The 18,590-nt window shown below is 32.1% G+C and overlaps 2 protein-coding genes across 5 annotated transcripts in view; one reads left to right on the top strand and one right to left on the bottom strand.

The window, feature by feature from the left end:
- The window catches only part of LOC136271865 (uncharacterized), a 126,134-nt gene that overhangs the window by 71,065 nt on the left and 36,479 nt on the right, over positions 1 to 18,590 (bottom strand). The window lies entirely within an intron of this gene.
- On the top strand, positions 804 to 17,317 carry LOC136271331 (N-lysine methyltransferase KMT5A-like). Of its 4 annotated transcripts, none has more exons than XM_066071162.1 (9): positions 804 to 1,127; positions 9,488 to 9,550; positions 11,505 to 11,601; positions 12,684 to 12,843; positions 13,543 to 13,738; positions 13,993 to 14,064; positions 14,960 to 15,031; positions 15,526 to 15,603; positions 16,657 to 17,317. In XM_066071162.1, the coding sequence occupies exons 2-8, from the start codon at positions 9,521 to 9,523 to the stop codon at positions 15,547 to 15,549; spliced, it is 651 nt and encodes a 216-aa protein (XP_065927234.1). In that variant the 5' UTR covers positions 804 to 1,127; positions 9,488 to 9,520; the 3' UTR covers positions 15,550 to 15,603; positions 16,657 to 17,317. The 4 variants fall into 4 exon arrangements, with proteins under 4 accessions (XP_065927234.1, XP_065927233.1, XP_065927235.1 ...); XM_066071161.1 differs by lacking the exon at positions 804 to 1,127 and adding an exon at positions 3,185 to 3,308; XM_066071160.1 differs by lacking the exons at positions 804 to 1,127; positions 9,488 to 9,550 and adding an exon at positions 3,209 to 3,308.

The following is an 18,590-nucleotide window of genomic DNA, read 5'->3' on the forward strand; positions in this document are numbered from 1 at the left end:
GAATTTACATAATTGAATTATATATGTAATTAACATAAGATTCTTTGTATCGAAGTAGGGTCTGGTGCTAAATATAATGTAGTTTAAATAGAAAACGTGCATATGTGGAGAAAAGTGTGAAATGCAGTCTAATCTTATTTATCCAGAATTCACTTAGTATATATTGTTCTCCACAAATTTGACAATATATGCATCTTGAGTATACCATAATGAATTGATTAGATTAGCTTGATTATTAGAATTAGTATTAGAATAATTCGTCTTGCAGCTTGCTGAAATTATTAGATCTCTCTCTCTCTCTCTCTCTCTCTCCCTCTCTCTCTCTCTCTCTCTCTCTCTCTCTCTCTCTCTCTCTCTCTCTCTCTGTTCAGTAATAAATGGTTTATGTGGTAAATTTCCTTTGAATCTTCAATCGATCACATGACTAGCTAGATGTATTGACTTTGGGGGTAAATTAGGAAGAAATACACACTGTAGTGAGTTTCTGGTGTGTATTCACAATGAGTCATGTGACCTCATGTAGTAACTATCAGGTATAAAATCATAAACTTTTACAAAGAGATTTTGCCTATTTCAAATAGCAGAATAGTAAAAAGATGTCTTATATTACTTAAAAATATTAATATATATTGAATAGCACAACTAGAACATAGTGTAGTGAATTTCAGGTGTAAAGTCTGATGTAGTGAGTTTCGGCATAATGCAAGTATGTGTGTGTGTGTGTGTGTGTGTGTGTGTGTGTGTGTGTGTGTGTGTGTGTGTGTGTGTGTGTGTGTGTGTGTGTGTGTGTGTGTGTGTGTGTGTGTGTGTGTGTGTGTGTGTGTGCGTTTGTATCATGCCGACACCTACGACATGTACTAGTTTACACACGTGCAACTTACTACATTTTCAAAACCTACGACACAAATCCGTGTAGTAAGTTTGCAGAACCCCGTAAATCGGGTTTTTCGACCATGATTTACCCAGAAAATACAAAATTATAAAAAGTGTGAGTTTCCGGTTTACACATGAATTTTGTTACACACGATATCGAGTCTTAATGGGGATGTTACACACTTTGCCCCCTTGCCACATTTGCGCATGCGCAAATTCAACTTCCTATGGAAATAATGGAAACGCAAAAGAAGGTACGATCACTTATTTCTTTCATGAAAAATTAATCTTTTGTTGATTTTTACACCAATTTTCTTTCGAATATATAATTTTAGATCATTTGTTTAAATGCGACATCTGATTTTTCGTTATTCTGCAGCTAAATTGAGGAAAATTTACATGTCTTTGTGTGTGTCACCTCATAAAGTTGTAGATGGTTAAGATGGTTTTCTTTTACGTTTAACTGGGTTTAATTTCGGTAGTAGTCAAACACATGTAGTGTGTGCTTTTTTAATTTGTGTTTTAAAGAATCATTTATTTCATTATAATTTTAGTATACCATTGAAATTTTTGATAAACTCTCAAAAAGTTAGAATTTCCTCTAGACTTTAACAAGTTGCATGTAGCACAATCGAGAAGTATGTGCCTCCTGCATGTTCTTCTAAACATTTTAGGGGTTTTAATTGTGAAAATGTGTTGTTATTAGTTCGGGTAATTAAAGAATAATGAAGAAAAAATTAACATTACTTGGAACTTTTCAAATTTAGACTCTCTACAGTATATACTTTTTATCAAGAGGAGAAAAATATGGATTTCCTCAAGGGGGTCAACAATTTTTCATAGGCCTTAACTGGGGAATCTTTTAATTATATTCTCTTTTGGAATTCACAACAAACAATTTATCATGAAGAAATAAACAATATGTTTCTTAACTTTCAAATTTACACCCAACACATTTTATCCAAAATAAAGAAATATTTTCTGTTCAACGGCTTTAATTGTGGAGTTTCTTAGTAAAGTTCTCTTCAATCAATCAAGAAAAATTAGCAAATTGTTGCTCTATATTAATCACATATTAATTCTTTCATTAAATTACACCCTCATGAGAAAACTCTAAGTTTCAATTTAATGCCCCCCAAAAAATCAGTACGGTAAATCACTTATAAAAACCCTTTAATTTCATGAGCTTAATTTTTGCACCATAATTTACTCTTCCTTGCATTAAAACAAAGAAATGATTATTAGAATAATTATTAGGAAAAATCCTATTATTATTTACATAAACACCCATGGGGAAACCCAAACTTTTCATTTTAACGTTAAAAAATCAGTAATGTTAAACCCTTATTTATCCTTAATGACATTAATACAAAGTAATAATCAGTATTAGTTTAAGGGAAAGGCTCATTTACAAATTGCACCCCAAAGGAAAAACCGTGTTTTTCATTTTAATGTTAAAAATCAGTATTAAATTGAAAACCCCTTTTATCTTTTTTTTTGAAAATCCTATTATCATAAACTATGACCCATATGAGGAAACACATTATTTTCTTTTTATCGTTGAAAGATCTGACAGGTATAATTAAACATTTAGGAAACCACATGCATCTTTCAGGACCAGAATGTACACCCTTATTCCCCCTAATGACATTATTACAAACAAATAATCAGCATTAGTTTGAGGAAAACCCTTTTATTAAGAAATTACACCCCCATAAGGAAACCAATAATTTTTAATTTAATGTTTAAAATTTAATACATGCAGTAAATCACTTAGAAAACTCTCTAAATCTTTTTTTTTTATTATTATTATTATCATTTGCACCCTTATTTATCTTTCATTACATTGATACAAAGAAATGGTTCTAATAAGTTTAAGGAAAGATCCTATATGTAGATATATATGAAATTTGATCCCCATGAGGAAACTCATTTTTTTTTCATTTTAAAATTTAATAAATCATTATAAAAACAATATCCCCCCCCCCCCCCCAAATCTTTCGGGATCAATTTTTACACCATATTCATCCTCATAATTAATGACATCAATGCAAACTTGTAAAACAAAAACAAAAAACTTACAAGAGAGCTAAATAAATACTGAATCTTGTAAACACTCTCCAAAAGTAAAAAAAAATTCTTTAACAAGGTAATTATTTAAACAATTTTACTCTGCTTCATTTTCAAATTCATTGAAGTTTACCTCTTTTTTTTTTTTTGAAGTTTATTGATTTGAGTGCCTGTAATACATATGAGAACAATTCTTTGTATACGAGTTGACCTGTATACGAATTGGTCTGTGTACGACTTGACCTGACAGTGTTACGACGCGACATATCCGGTAAAAAAATGTCACAAAACAAACCCCTCCATCCTGCATGCTTTATACGAATTACTACAGCCCCCCAAAAAGGAAAAGAAGCTACGTAAGAACTGTAAGTCGTTTGAATAATTAGTGACAATCTTGTAGGAGAAGTTGAACGTGTGAACAAGTGTAGAACCTCTCTGCGTTTCGTCAGCATGTGCATGTGTTTAACAGCTGCACTTGTAATGTAACGTGATCAAGTCCAGCACAATCTCCTAATTTAGCTACATAGCTTGGTTATAACACTTTTTTTTTTTAAATTGACATTTTAAATAACATGTCTTTTTTTCTTGTATTATTTTCATAAAATTATTTTGCTAAATAAATGAGAAATGTTTGGAACATATTAGTATGATTTTGATCAACGAAATCGATGCAATGCAATGATAAACAATAATTATTACCGTCGATTGACTAGATAGAATGGTCTTTTCTTAACATGACACATGTCCAACTAACCCGGTTAAATGATAGAATTTGTGCCCTTTACTGTAATTCTTAGTAGCAAATGAAAAAAGAAATATCTCGGTTGTATCTTGCCTATATTTTCATTTGATTGGTCTCAAATACCTACAATGTTGCTCATTTATAATCCCATTTTACCAAATTAACGGTTTTGGCAATGAAATCACTGGTCGCCATGTTAATGATAAAATCTGAGATATTTCGAGTGCAAAATGGCAGGCAAATTCAAACAGAGACACTTTTTGCCTCTGCTGGGGTTTGAACCAGGGTCCTCTGGCACGCCAGTCAAGCACTCTACCGAGCGAGATAAAGGGTTAACCCACTAGCCAGAGCTAGTAGGAATGCAATGTACCTGACTCTATACCACAGATATATTAACAAAATGCCTTTGTATGACCCATTATATTAATAATGAATATTTTGTGGACTTAATTACATATGCATTTTCAAAAAGGTTTGTAATATAAATGCTGTGTTTTACCCCTGCAGATTGTTTTTAACAGACTTAAAGTCGATGCGAAGCAGATCCGCTTTGCAGCTGCTACATTGCAAGTATATGGGACGAATTCTTACTGTGACCTGAGCATAGCCTGGTCACGGTAAGATTATTCTTTCTATAGAATGACCAGTACTGAATAGGGTATAGATTTGGCGGTGTTCCTGGGTGTTGTTTTGATATCTTTTTTTTTCTTTGGCTGATGTACGCTATATTATTGCTGATAGTAATGCAATATTGCTTTATTTAGAATTTTGTCCTAAAAACTTATATTGGAAGCCATTTTACCATTTACGAATAAATCAATAAGTTCTGAATAGCATAGCTGTTTCCATGGAAATTGAATGCAGATAAAAAGTTTTAGCCCTATTTAAACACCATCAATTGAACCTATTGAAAAAGAGGTTTGATGCATACCAACCAGCTATTGGCAATTCTTTTAACCTATACAGTTAATTTAATTTGCATGGATTTAACAAACAAGATCACTATAACAATACTTTAGACTACATGTAGTTTCTAAATTCTAATATCTTGTCGGAGTACAGTTGCCGCACCTCCATTTATCATTACTGTGGTTCAATATGAATTATTTAAGACTTAGTAAGAAAATTTAATGAATTCCAGAAGTAATTGTTTTAATCTATTTCTTCATATAATCCTGAAACAGACAAAAACAAATTGAGTTTTTGGAATTTGTAAAATGGCAGCTTAATAAGATTTTTCATCCTTCTGCATTTTTTAAAATTTATATCCTGCATGCTTATATGGGTATGTAAGAATAATACCAAAACAACTTTTGATAGAAGAAATCTTGTTACATGTGAAAATATAAGGCGTCAACAGACTATTTTATGCACATAATAACGTTGCAATGACCTGGCAAAGCAAAAGTTTAATATTGGTTGACTAATGTAAGACTGTAGTATTGAATACGTACATGTATATGACCGCAAAAAATGAAACTACTGCAAAATTTAAACAAGCATTATAAGTGTATTATATTAAAGGTAACGATTTTTTCTCCAACTTTTATTTCCATAACTATTTGCTATTCAACATATGAACTATTCGGAACTGGTCAACGACTGTATGAATAAAATTAAAGATTTACTATAAATTACAAAAGAGGTAGCCTAAGGGGACATTTACTTTTAAGTTGAAGTTTCTGACTAGCTTAATAATAATTCGGATGCTAAAAAGTTAAAGTCAAGTGAAGAAAAAGAGTAAAAATAGATATCAAAAACAGTTTCTGTGGTTAAGGAATAAGGTGCACCATCCAGTCTTTAATCTATCTTTCTATAGACTATCAGATGATGAATCAAATTGCCTTAAAAATAAGCCCCTTTCTGAGTTTCACATCACTTTATAGCAAGATACAGGAATGCCTATTGGGGGCAGTCTGCAAAAATCCAACCCAGAATATTGGTAACAAAAAACACTAAATTCCTCTCTGACACAAACAAATAAAACTATTTCAGGGGGAGGGGATTGTAGCAGCTCATCTCATGACTTGAGGGTGGTACATTTAAAGGAAAAATTCAAATTCTAGATGGGGAGGGGGTGGTATATCTGGATGGAACAATGCATATAAAAAATGGCAGGTGAATAAACAAGGATGTTTTGCAAATAGGGCACGTGTTGAAACATTAGATTGAAGTCATCATGGTAATACATGTAATTCATGAATTGTTCATGTCTAGTTGTCTATTTCTTGAACACCCAGCTAGCTACATGTACATCATTTTGACTATGTCTGTGCAGTTATCTGAATCTAAGATCAAGCAAGAGGAGATTTGATATTAGTATTGACCCAAATTGTTGTTTTAAAAATTACAAGAGCCTTTTTTATTTATATTACAGAGATAAAACAAATACATACATGTATGGAGAACTCTCTCTGTAGTGTGCGCATGATGTATGAGTTGTCTAATTGTATGGTCTAATTTCAATTTGGTTGGACTGACAATTTATGAATATGAGCATTAATTTTTACTTTCTAATTTTCTGTCTAAAATGTTAATCAATTAAACCTTAAAATGAGTTGTTTAATCTGCGCAATTCTCATCTGGTTTAAGGTTGAGGCTGACTTTAGTTTGCATGGTTCATGTTTTTGTGCATTCTGATCGAGTAAAATACAGTGTATTTCAACCTTTTATGATTTTTATATAGATATAGACATTTATTAAATTGAATACAATAAACACATGATAAACAATTTTTTTTCAACAATTTTTCTGTGGTTTGGTAGGTGAGCATTGCCATTGATCTTGCTTTATATGTCGACATTATGATAAAATGAAGCTTTGTAGGAGTATATAGGAAAAAAGAAAAAGTAAAAATCGTAACCCTTTGAAATTGTATACACTAAATGATGGTATCTCCAGGGTTATTTTGCTTCATTTTGAATGAATCCATCATAGCAATTAATCTACATTTGTAATACATGTACCCAAAATACATGTATATAGCAAAATTTATCAACTGTTCATATTTTGAGATGACCCTCACTTAAACTAGATGGTTGAATTTAGTATTATTTACATATAAGGTTCAAAATGATATTGCTAATCGCGATATCACAATTCAAAGAAAATCTCTATTGTAGTATTTTTTTAAATCTGCTACGAAGTGCGGAAAATGAAAATTCTCTAAATATTCCTATAGAAAAATATACCTGTATTTTGAGATTGCCCCCAAAAAGAACCAGATGGTTGCTTTTTCTTTTTTTAAAAACTAGAGCTGATGTAAATTACATATGGTTAAAAATAAAGAGGTTTTCTAATGGGGTTTTTTTTTATGCACCCCCCGCCTTCCCCAATCGACCAGCTTAAATTATACTTGAGTTCAGGAAATCAGGGACATATACATGTATGTACACTCAGGTGCCAAAAGTAGGTCAATTTATTTTTTCTTTTCACCATATATTAATTGAAATTTTTTTTTTTTAGAATTGTTAAAATGAAACCCTTTGACCATGTACATTGAAAAGACTTGGATTGATACATTAAGAATTTTTCTAGCTCTTTTTGCATCTTATTTGAATATTTTTCCAACCTTCTATTACTGAAATTTAATATAAACAGTTCAAAGTAAGATTTTTCGGCTCATACATTGCAAAAAAATATATAGTAGAGCTCTTAAAAACTATCTCAGTGTTGTGTTTGAAATATTCAAATTTTACAAATGAGTTGTCAAAAACTAATGTACGACAACAAGTGGAAATTGAATCTACTATGCTGGAAATCAATATCAACTTCTTCAAAATCTGACCAATAATCTGACCTGAAAACCTTTTAAAAAAAAGTCTAGATCTTGTTTTCGATGAAATATATAGGGAAAAACAAAAAATTGACATACTTTTGGCGCATTAGTGGACAATCATGTAATAATGCCTGATATTCATGGTCTGTGTGTTGCCTCTTTACCAATCTTGTGCAGTAAGTTTCAATTGAATAACATATACATTATTTTATACATGTGAATCAACCCACCTTGTGTAATGAGTTTTCTTGCAACCAACATTTACCATGGTTGGTTGCATTGCCAACAATTTTATGTATTTCATATGCACATGTAGTGTCAATTCTCTTGCCAATATAATATATATTTCCTAGACACATATAGCAAGTTTCCCAATTACACCAGTATAAATTCACCTCACAGATGTAGTGAGTTTCATTGCCAATTAATGTACATTCCTACACACATGTAGTGAGTTTCTTGTCCATATTCATTTAAATTACCACACACATGTAGTGAGTTTCCTTGTCCATATTCATTTAAATTACCACACACATGTAGTGAGTTTCCTTGTCCATATTCATTTAAATTACCACACACATGTAGTGAGTTTCCTTGTCTATATTCATTTAAATTACCACACACATGTAGTGAGTTTCCTTGTCCATATTCATTTAAATTACCACACACATGTAGTGAGTTTTATTGCCAATATACAGGTAACTCTCAATGGCTCGAACTTTGATTGGATCGAAGTTCTTGATCGCTGGAAGTGAGTCTAGGGTCCCGATTTTTTCCCCTATATAACTAAGCAAATTTACTATTGATTTCTCAAACTCTTGATCTCTCGAAAACCCTAGCTTGATCTCTCTAAGTCAAACTGCAGTCCCGTTCATAATCTATAGTTTCTTACTCTCGATACCTCAAAGTCTCCGTGTATCTCCAAGCGCTATACCTAAATAACACCTTAGACGCGGGACTTGTGTCACGAGTTGTTTGTTCAGGCGGCACTTGTCCTGCAAGGTGATAATTGTTTGATGACTGACTATACCAATACCTAATCTATAATTATCACAACCGTTTTACGATAATTTGGAAACGCAATGAAAATAGAAATTAATTGAGATGAAACGATAATATTGAGCCATGGTCAAATTTTAGAATTATAAAACTGTTAAAAGTATGCTTATCAGCATCATTGTCATTGTAATGATTATATTGCTGAACAAGTTCTTACAGCTGGTGAAGGACCCTTACGGTGGGAACAATGGGTGATACTTAGTTATCACATTTATGACATGTTAATCGTCTCGCACTCCAGTAGTACTGAGCAATTTGGTCTTAATATGATGCATAAAATAAATAATTATATTATGAATTTATTCAATAGTTGTTTGAATTTAGTTTTAAAAACATCCAGTTCTGTATATTTTACTGAAAAGAAAACGTTGTTTAAGCATGTGCGTAAGGTTAGCACTAATTAAATGGCTTAATCATAACATCCGGTAAGACTAATTTTAAAACCCATTGGTCAACCCAGAAAATTCCGAACTCTTGAAAACTCGAACTCTTGAAACTTCAAAGTTTTTCCTTGGACCCATGGACTTCCAGCTATCGAGAGTTACCTGTACAGTCCTACACACATGTAGTGAGTCTCCTTGTCCATATTCATTTAAATTACCACACACATGTAGTGAGTTTCATTGCAAATATACCTTTCCACACACATGTAGTGAGTCTCCTTGTCCATATTCATTTAAATTACCACACACATGTAGTGAGTTTCCTTGTCCATATACATTTCCACACACATCATGTACATGTATAGTGATTTTCACTGAATTGGATTTCATGTGATAAATCAATAGTCATCATGAGGTGATAATGATAATAATAATTAAGGTGAAAAGTTGATAATTATCCACCTTATATACATTTAGTGTAATATCTCATAACTCACATTAATGAAGTATGGCATCTCATATAACTCACATTTTAATTTGTATTGGTATTCATGTACAACTTCTTCTTCTTCTTTTTTCTAGCTTATGTAAGTTATAAAGCAGTCAACTAAAAAGATGGCAGCTTATTCAAGGGGGAAAATTGCAGTAAGTGAAATTTTTAACTTTGTACATACAGTTGAACTTTTAAGGTATATTTCAAACAACAGTACATGTGTATCGAATACCATTGATATGTTAAAGTTATTTGGGTGTGCATATCTCTCATTCTTTAAGTAAACATTTTAACGGTGATATCTCAAATTCTCATATTTAGATGTTTATTCTTGTTTTTGCTTAGTGTGACATATTGAAGTTTTCTATAATTGTCATACAGTCACAATATATGCTCAAATTGTTTTATCAGCTTTTTGAACAAAATCAGTTGCTCGGTCTGTTTTGTTTGGAAGTGAAATTATCACAACAGAAAAGTGAATTAATCAATGGTTTTATCAAATTTATGATCATAATAAAAAAAACAATGCGACAGTATTAAGTATTACAGTCCCTTAAACCATCTACTTTCCAATTTTTTCGTGCATTCACCATGCGCTCATCGTGCATTCACCGTGCGCTCACCGTGCACCCACAGTGCGTTCACTTGCACTCTTCACTCCGCTCCTTTTGTGCACATGCACCGTTCAGAAAGCGCTCATTGTGCGTTCACCTTTGTTCACTTATCGTTCACCGTTCACTTATCGTTCGAATTCAGTCCGTTTTCATTCATTTTCATTCGGAACTTCAAAAATGAAAGAATCGATCTCAGCAAAATGAGGAAAAAAACCTTGCGTTAAGGTGAAAGGAAACTAATATTACACATAAAGCATCATTTTAATTAGAATTTAATCCGTGGAATTTAAAGTACACATTCTTGAGCAGGTCTGTTTTTTGCTGTTGTTGTTTTTTATCACTCTCCTAAACAGGCAGTTTTTTTGTTGATCCGAAAATGGCTTAAGTATGCAGTTACTGTGAAAATTTTATGTTACACAATACAGCGATAAATTGATACACAAATAATATTTAATGATTCATTTTAAGATAGTCATGCAGTCCAGTCGTTTAAAAACAGAAGAATTCAATCAACTAACGATTCGACATATATATATATATATATATATATATATATATATATATATATATATATATATATATATATATATATATAATATATATATATAAGAAACAGACATTGTATTTGTGTATTTTTCACGATTCAAATAATAATTCCTTCGATTCCAAATCACAAACATATCCATGTTCGACAATAAACTGTCTTACTGAACAGATCAACTTAAGATAGTAAACATAAATGCGTGTTAATTTATAGATTAACAATGGTTTTATGTATTATTTAGACATTTTTATCATTACATTACTCGATTATCTGTTGATAAAATTAATATTATGGTCTTATTTAACTGTTATTCCTAAACATGCATAAATGGTATAACTTTAAAGATAATACAGGATAGATATTATTTGCAGGATAGTCGATAGGATAGGACAGTTTTGTCAACTTTCAAGATAGCAGCACTGTACGTGTAGTTTATTAGCATGTTTTTCCTGATTTCAGTCAAAATACAATGTAAGGATAACCATCGAAACACTCCGAATAAATCGTTCATCTTGCGTTCACATATCGTTCATCGTTCAGCGCTTCATGTGCATTCTGCCTTCGCTCAACGTTCACCTTTCATTAGTGTTCACCAGATTCCGTTCAGCGTGTGCTTACGTAGAATGTTTCAGGGACTGTTTGTGTAAAATTAGCATTCTAATTTATGTATGTAATATATCTTTTTTATGTATGCACGGTGTCAGGGCTCTACATTAACTTTTTTTCCTTCTTGTCCATTCGGACAAGTGATTATGACCGTGTGCATCATATAAGTAATATTAATAAAGTTTTTATTTTGATCTTGAAATAGTTGAAAAGGAGTTTGCAAACCAAAATGGAAGGCCTTAAGATAATTTGATTTTAAAATCAATGTGATAGTTTAAAAGACAAATTTTGCATATTTTGAAATAAAACTTTTTTCTAATGAGTAATTTATTTATGTGCTAGAAACAACGAATAAGCCCTAAAAGAGAGGCAGAATTTATGTGTCGTTCTGGACTGGACTGTGATGCATTAAAAGTTGAATTGATCAACAGAAGAATTGGTGAGTTGATACACATCTATTACTACGTACTATACATTAAAATAAAAGACTCGAATTTTTGGGCTTTAATATCGAGAAATCAGAAGAGAACTGTCTTTTGTTCTTTATTTTTAAAAATCATTGGTATTTGAAGATTACCAGTTTGTTTTTATTTTTTCTCAATCAAGCTTCGCTTATTAATAATCAACGAAAATTCCTTATAAAAATCCGGAATCATCTGGATTTTTTTTATTCTACAATCTTGCGCATGTGCATTCCATTCACGCTAAATCACGGGAGGCTCTTTAGTTTATGTTTCCACAATATCACACTTGCATGGATAAACTCAGAAACGATAATACACATATGTTTAAATTTTCATTGAAAATTTGCTATATCCTGAGAGTTTGAATGTCAACATGTTGTGTAAATTCGAAGTGAGTAAAAAACATTGGTAAAAAAGTGTTGAATTCTTCATTAATATGAATTAAATTTTTAGAAGAAAGGTATTTACAGCCTCAAAATGGTTTGTTATGAATAATTTGACTGTTAATCACAATGCAGCTTCAATAATTTTCTCCAAAACCATTTTGAAGCGATTATGCAATTTTTTGCTACATTACGGGTATATGGGAGGCATTTCAACTGTGGTGAAGGCCTGTCCCGAGACACAGTTAGATTATTCTAACTAAGCAGAGTGTAGTGAAATTAATAGCATTATTGTAGGCTTAAAGCTTGGTTATGTAAATATGGTGTGTCGATGTATCTATTTCGTGAATGTCCGATATCATATGCAATATGTCAAACCGTGCATGCACGGGTCAGAGTCTAGTGTAATAGAAAATAGTATTATTTCTTTGTTTTTATGTACCAGTCTACTCAGTTTCACACATTTGTTTCCCTTGATTATGCAGATCCTTAAATGAAAAATGTCATTAGTTTCTGGAACAATTTTAGCCCCTTGCATTTGATAATCACAATTATACAAATAATTCCATAATAAAAGGCATTTATAAATAAATTAGGTTTTGTACATGATTTGTGAACACACTGTACAATCATGTAATGCAAAATATTCACCAATATTTTTTTCTTATTTTAAGGATATGGGGTTTTTGCAACTCAAAATTTTCCAAAAGGAAGCTTTTTGGTAGAATATGTTGGAGAGAGAATTGTGCCCAAGGAAGCAGAAGAAAGAGAAAAGAAGCGCAAAATAAAACATACTAGTTATATGTTTTACTTTAAGTGGAATGGTCTGAAGTGGTAAGCAAATATAATATATTTATTGTGATTGTTATGAGAGAGAGAGAGAGAGAGAGAGAGAGAGAGAGAGAGAGAGAGAGAGAGAGAGAGAGAGAGAGAGAGATACAATTGTTTTATTTACCTATTTTAGATTTTTTGTAATACAACTTTTTCTGGTTCTTATGAGAATGTGAAATTGATATCCAGACGAATTGTGTTTGAATATTCTCACCACCCTGGCAATTTGTTTTTAGAAATTGCAGTGTTTGCGGCAGGTTATGAGTTCTGAGAATTGGCAAAAAACCATTGTTACGTACATTTCAACTAAATATGGAGATGAAAATGATATCCTGTATAACTATTTGCACTTTATAAAGGAAAGTAAAGTGAGCATGAGATAAAAAGTTTTATACAATGATTAGGTATTTTCTATTACCATGATTACACTATAATTCAGTGAATAAATCATTCTGACATCTTTGCTTGATGACTAAAATAACACTATGCATACGTAACAGGATTGGAAATATAATGACGGCCAAACAGAGATTTGAACCAGGGCATCCAGAATCACTAGATATGTACTCTACCAACTGAGCTATATATAACCACCGATGATCAAACCAGTCCCACTTTCACACATATATGTGTAAATTCATTTTCATTAAATACCGGGTGCAACCCTGCAAATATCTATAAAATTGCTTTTTTTGTTTGTAGCATTGATGCAACTAACACTGAAAGAAAGGGGAAGTATATAAAGGACGAGGAAGTCGGAAGTCCGTTGAATAACTGTGTTATACGCCTTTTGGTTACCGAGAATTATCCAAGGCTCTGCCTCTTTGCAAATAGAGATATTAAAGCTGGAGAAGAGTTAAGATATGATTATGGGGAAGCCAACCTACCTTGGCGACAAGTATGTGACAATTTTAATAATTGTTGATGTGTTAATGTGATTTAAATGTCAAAAGGATTTCAATAAAAAATGCACATGGTTTAACATTTCATATTGTTTTTTACAACAAGAATTAGTATAATCAGTGAATCAATTAATTTTTAACCTGTATAACATTGAGTTTACTGCGCGAGAGTACATGTAGTTCAGAACTGCACAGTAATAAATACTATATAATTTAATAATAAATTGTTACAACTATTGTTCTCTTTAAGATTCACCTGATGATAATCCATTTGATGATAACCCATTTGATGTCAACCAGGACAGTGAGGAGAACAATGAAGGTTACTTTTACTTAATGTTTCTAGTGTTCATTTTGATTTGATACATGTACATGTATTAAAATGTATTGAATATTTATGTGTAACATATGTCATAACAAATACTGGTACACATTTCCTGCACATGTGGTGAATTTCCTTTCCATTTTGAATGCATTTCCCACACATATGAGTGAATTTCTTCGCCAGTGTACATTTACTACACATGTAGTGAGTTTCATTGTCCATATTCATTTAAATTACCACACACATGTAGTGAGTTTCCATGTCCATATTCATTTAAATTGCCACACACGTGTAGTGAGTTTCCTTGTCCATATTCATTTAAATTACCACACACATGTAGTGAGTTTCCTTGCCAATATACATTTCCACACACATGTAGTAAATTTCCTTGTCCATATTCATTTAAATTAACTTTTTCAGTGTTTTTGCTTGTGATAACATATGATAACACAGTTGATTTTGTACTATACAGTCCATTAAATTCAAATAACGTATGATTTGGGCGCAAGCAGGGTTTGCTTATTTATATTCAAATATTTAATTGTACAACTGCTGGAAATTGTCAAATCCATCATAAAGCCCTCGAGCTTCATTGGATTTGATCATGCCCCGACCAAAATTATCACCCCATAATACATGTACGGAAAGAATGATTCCTTATTCCTTAATAACTACCACACACATGTAGTGAGTTTCCTTGCCAATATACATTATCTTCACACACGTAGTGAGTTTTCTTTTCAATATACATTAATCATGCACATTTAAAAAGCAGACTTTGATGAAATTGATTTCGCTGACAAAGGTGTGTTTATAAATCATGTTTTTATTTTCTGTCTATTCCCCAAGAATTTTCAAGGCTGTTTATTGATATGTCTTTTCTTCAATATAGAAACTATTGATACTGAAACAGAGAGTGAAAAAGAAGTTGATGATGATTCCAACACTGCATCCCCTATGGAAGGTAATAACTTTTCATTCAGTTGATTAGATCCAGATCTTTTTTAATATTCCAGAGTTAGGTAGCCTATTAAAGTAGAAGGTATTGCAACAAATGTTTCAAATATAAGTAGGGTGTGCACTGTTCAACCTGCCAACTGTGCAATCCGGTACACTGGACATTCTGACCTCATACTTGTATTTTATTCCCAATTTTTTTTATAATGTATCTAGGATAAAACACTACACTGTAAGTTTCATAACCTGAGGTTTTATTTGGTCAAAGTACTTTAAGTAATTCAACACATTACATAATGTACATGCACAGTAATTGCTTGTTGGCTAGGTTACCGGTACAAAGATGTCCTGTAAGGTTAAAAGTTATGGTCGTTTTAGAGCATAGTTAACTACATTTTCTAGTTAATAGTAAATAGTGTATACTGTGTAATTTCATACCTTTTGTGCTACTTGAGGTGAATTTTTATCGAGATGTAATTAACATTGTATATTGTATTGCAGTTCCATGTAAAAGTAAAAAGCTAAGCACAGAGAGATCATCATGCCCACCCCATGCAAAACCTGAGGCTCAAAGACAAGGTATTATCTTTGATTATATAAATTTAAAACTTTTTACGGACACCACCTGCCAGTTGCCATTAGTGACAGTGACTTAATTGCATATAAATTAGGTATTGTAGATTCAAGTTTGTTCAAATTATGGTCCCTGGGGGTAGGGTGGGGCTTCAATGGGGGATAAATTATATATAGAGAAAATCTTTAAAAATCTTTTTCTCAAAACTATTAGGCCAGAAAAGCTCAAATTAAAATGGAAGCATCCTCAGGTAGTGTAGATCCAAGTTTGTTCAAATCATAGTCCCTGGGTGTAGGGTGGGGCCACAATTGGAAGATCAAGTTTTACATAGGAATATATAGAGAAAATCTTTAAAAATCTTCTTTTTTAAGACTATTAAAAGTATTTGGCCAGAAAGGCTTAAACTTGTGTAGAGGCATCCTTGGGTAACTATGTAAATTCAAGTTTGCGAAATCACAGTCCCTAGTGGTAGGGCGGGGCCGTGATGGCGGTTTGGATTTTTACATAGGAATATATAGAGAAAATCTTTAAAAATATTCTGGGAAAGTTTTCGGTCCTAAACTCAGTACTTAGTGTGAAAGCACGGGTTATGCAGATTTAAGTCTGATGAAACCCTGATTCCATAACGAAAAGTGGTGCCACAAAATGGGGGGGGGGCTATTTAGGAATAAAGAAAAATCTTCTTACAAGTACAACAACAAAAGGGGCTTGGTATTTACCAAAAATAAAGAGGTGGATAAAAATTGGCAGATTTTCAAGTTTTTACTGTACTTAGTTGTCAAGATATTTTGATACTGTTATGCTAATTTGATCAGAATTAAGGCAATTGTTGCTCAGGGGAGCGATGTGGCCCCTGGGCCTCTTGTTTAAATTCTTGGATACAGTGAATGAATGAATATCTTTTTACTATATTTCATACAGTTTTAACATTCAAAGGAAGGATACCAATTTTTGAATAAAGACTATACATTTGGGCTGAAGAACAAATAACCTTAATGACAAAAATATGATAAAGATACAGCAATTTTAAAATAATAAAATCTTATTTTTTTTCACAGCCAGTGTTCAACGTCACACATGGACCGCTGTAGAAAGGCATCCTTGGAGCGACATTTTAATAACTTTATCAAACTAGGGAAAACTCCTGGTCAGCTTGACTGTTTAAACGCCATTAGGAAGGAAAATGCATTATCAGGCTTCACTTGGCGCAATGTGAAGTTTGCTGTCGAAAACATAATACCTCTCGTCTGAGGAGTTGCAGAAAATGAAATTCCAGGTGGTCGCAACGTTAAATTTCTATGTGTTATAATTATGTTACCGTAATGAAGTTCGAATGCATACTGTTTGTGCTGTATTATCAATTTGTTAATAACATTATGCCAGTATCTAAATTTAATACAGGGTGCATGCATTTGTGACAAATGCTTATTGGCTTATACAAATGTACATTTATTTTTTTGTCTGTTATTCTACTTCCTATTCCATGAAACATTTTGAAAGGGCAGAAATGGGTAGACATTATTTGATATTTTAATTGATAAAATATGATCAGAAATGTAAAGAAGGGCACGCATCATGCATGATAATGTCAATAATTGATTGAAATTATTTGAATTCATAAACAAAATTCCATATATCATGAATTACTATGAAATTATGTACTTTTAAATTTTAGCTTAAAGTTGTTTGATCCTAAAATAAAATGAATTATAATTAAGATTCTGCAGTTGATTTATGTTTTGTTTGAAGAAGTGTTCAAAGTCCACAGGTCTAGATTTTACAAAGCAAGTGGCAAATAGGAATTTATTTAATTTAAACAGTATATGTTTTTAAAGAAATGAAACACACATGAAGACTTTTCAATTCGATTAGATTTTCTTATAAATTCAGTCTTGATAGGGTGCGTAAAAATTAGCAAGAAATCCTAATTATTTAACTCATACAGTGATAGTGTAAAGTGTCTTTTATAGGCAAAACAGTTAATAAAAGCATACAAGTTGCAATGGTACTAGACTGTGCATGTCCTTTGACAAGAAATATTACTGTCTTGTATATGTTTCAAATTATAATATATATAACATAAAATGTTGAATGAATTTACATAATTGAATTATATATGTAATTAACATAAGATTCTTTGTATCGAAGTAGGGTCTGGTGCTAAATATAATGTAGTTTAAATAGAAAACGTGCATATGTGGAGAAAAGTGTGAAATGCAGTCTAATCTTATTTATCCAGAATTCACTTAGTATATATTGTTCTCCACAAATTTGACAATATATGCATCTTGAGTATACCATAATGAATTGATTAGATTAGCTTGATTATTAGAATTAGTATTAGAATAATTCGTCTTGCAGCTTGCTGAAATTATTAGATCTCTCTCTCTCTCTCTCTCCTCTCTCTCTCTCTCTCTCTCTCTCTCTCTCTCTCTCTCTCTCTCTCTGTTCAGTAATAAATGGTTTATGTGGTAAATTTCCTTTGAATCTTCAATCGATCACATGACTAGCTAGATGTATTGACTTTGGGGGTAAATTAGGAAGAAATACACACTGTAGTGAGTTTCTGGTGTGTATTCACAATGAGTCATGTGACCTCATGTAGTAACTATCAGGTATAAAATCATAAACTTTTACAAAGAGATTTTGCCTATTTCAAATAGCAGAATAGTAAAAAGATGTCTTATATTACTTAAAAATATTAATATATATTGAATAGCACAACTAGAACATAGTGTAGTGAATTTCAGGTGTAAAGTCTGATGTAGTGAGTTTCGGCATAATGCAAGTATGTGTGTGTGTGTGTGTGTGTGTGTGTGTGTGTGTGTGTGTGTGTGTGTGTGTGTGTGTGTGTGTGTGTGTGTGTGTGTGTGTGTGTGTGTGTGTGTGTGTGTGTGTGTGTGTGTGTGTGTGTGTGTGCGTGATTGTGTGTGTGCGTGATTGTGTGTGTTTGTGAAATCCCTTTTGAAATACAACGTGTGTGTGTGTGTGT

Source organism: Magallana gigas, chromosome 9, assembly GCF_963853765.1.
Source record: "Magallana gigas chromosome 9, xbMagGiga1.1, whole genome shotgun sequence".
NCBI lineage: Eukaryota > Metazoa > Mollusca > Bivalvia > Ostreida > Ostreidae > Magallana > Magallana gigas.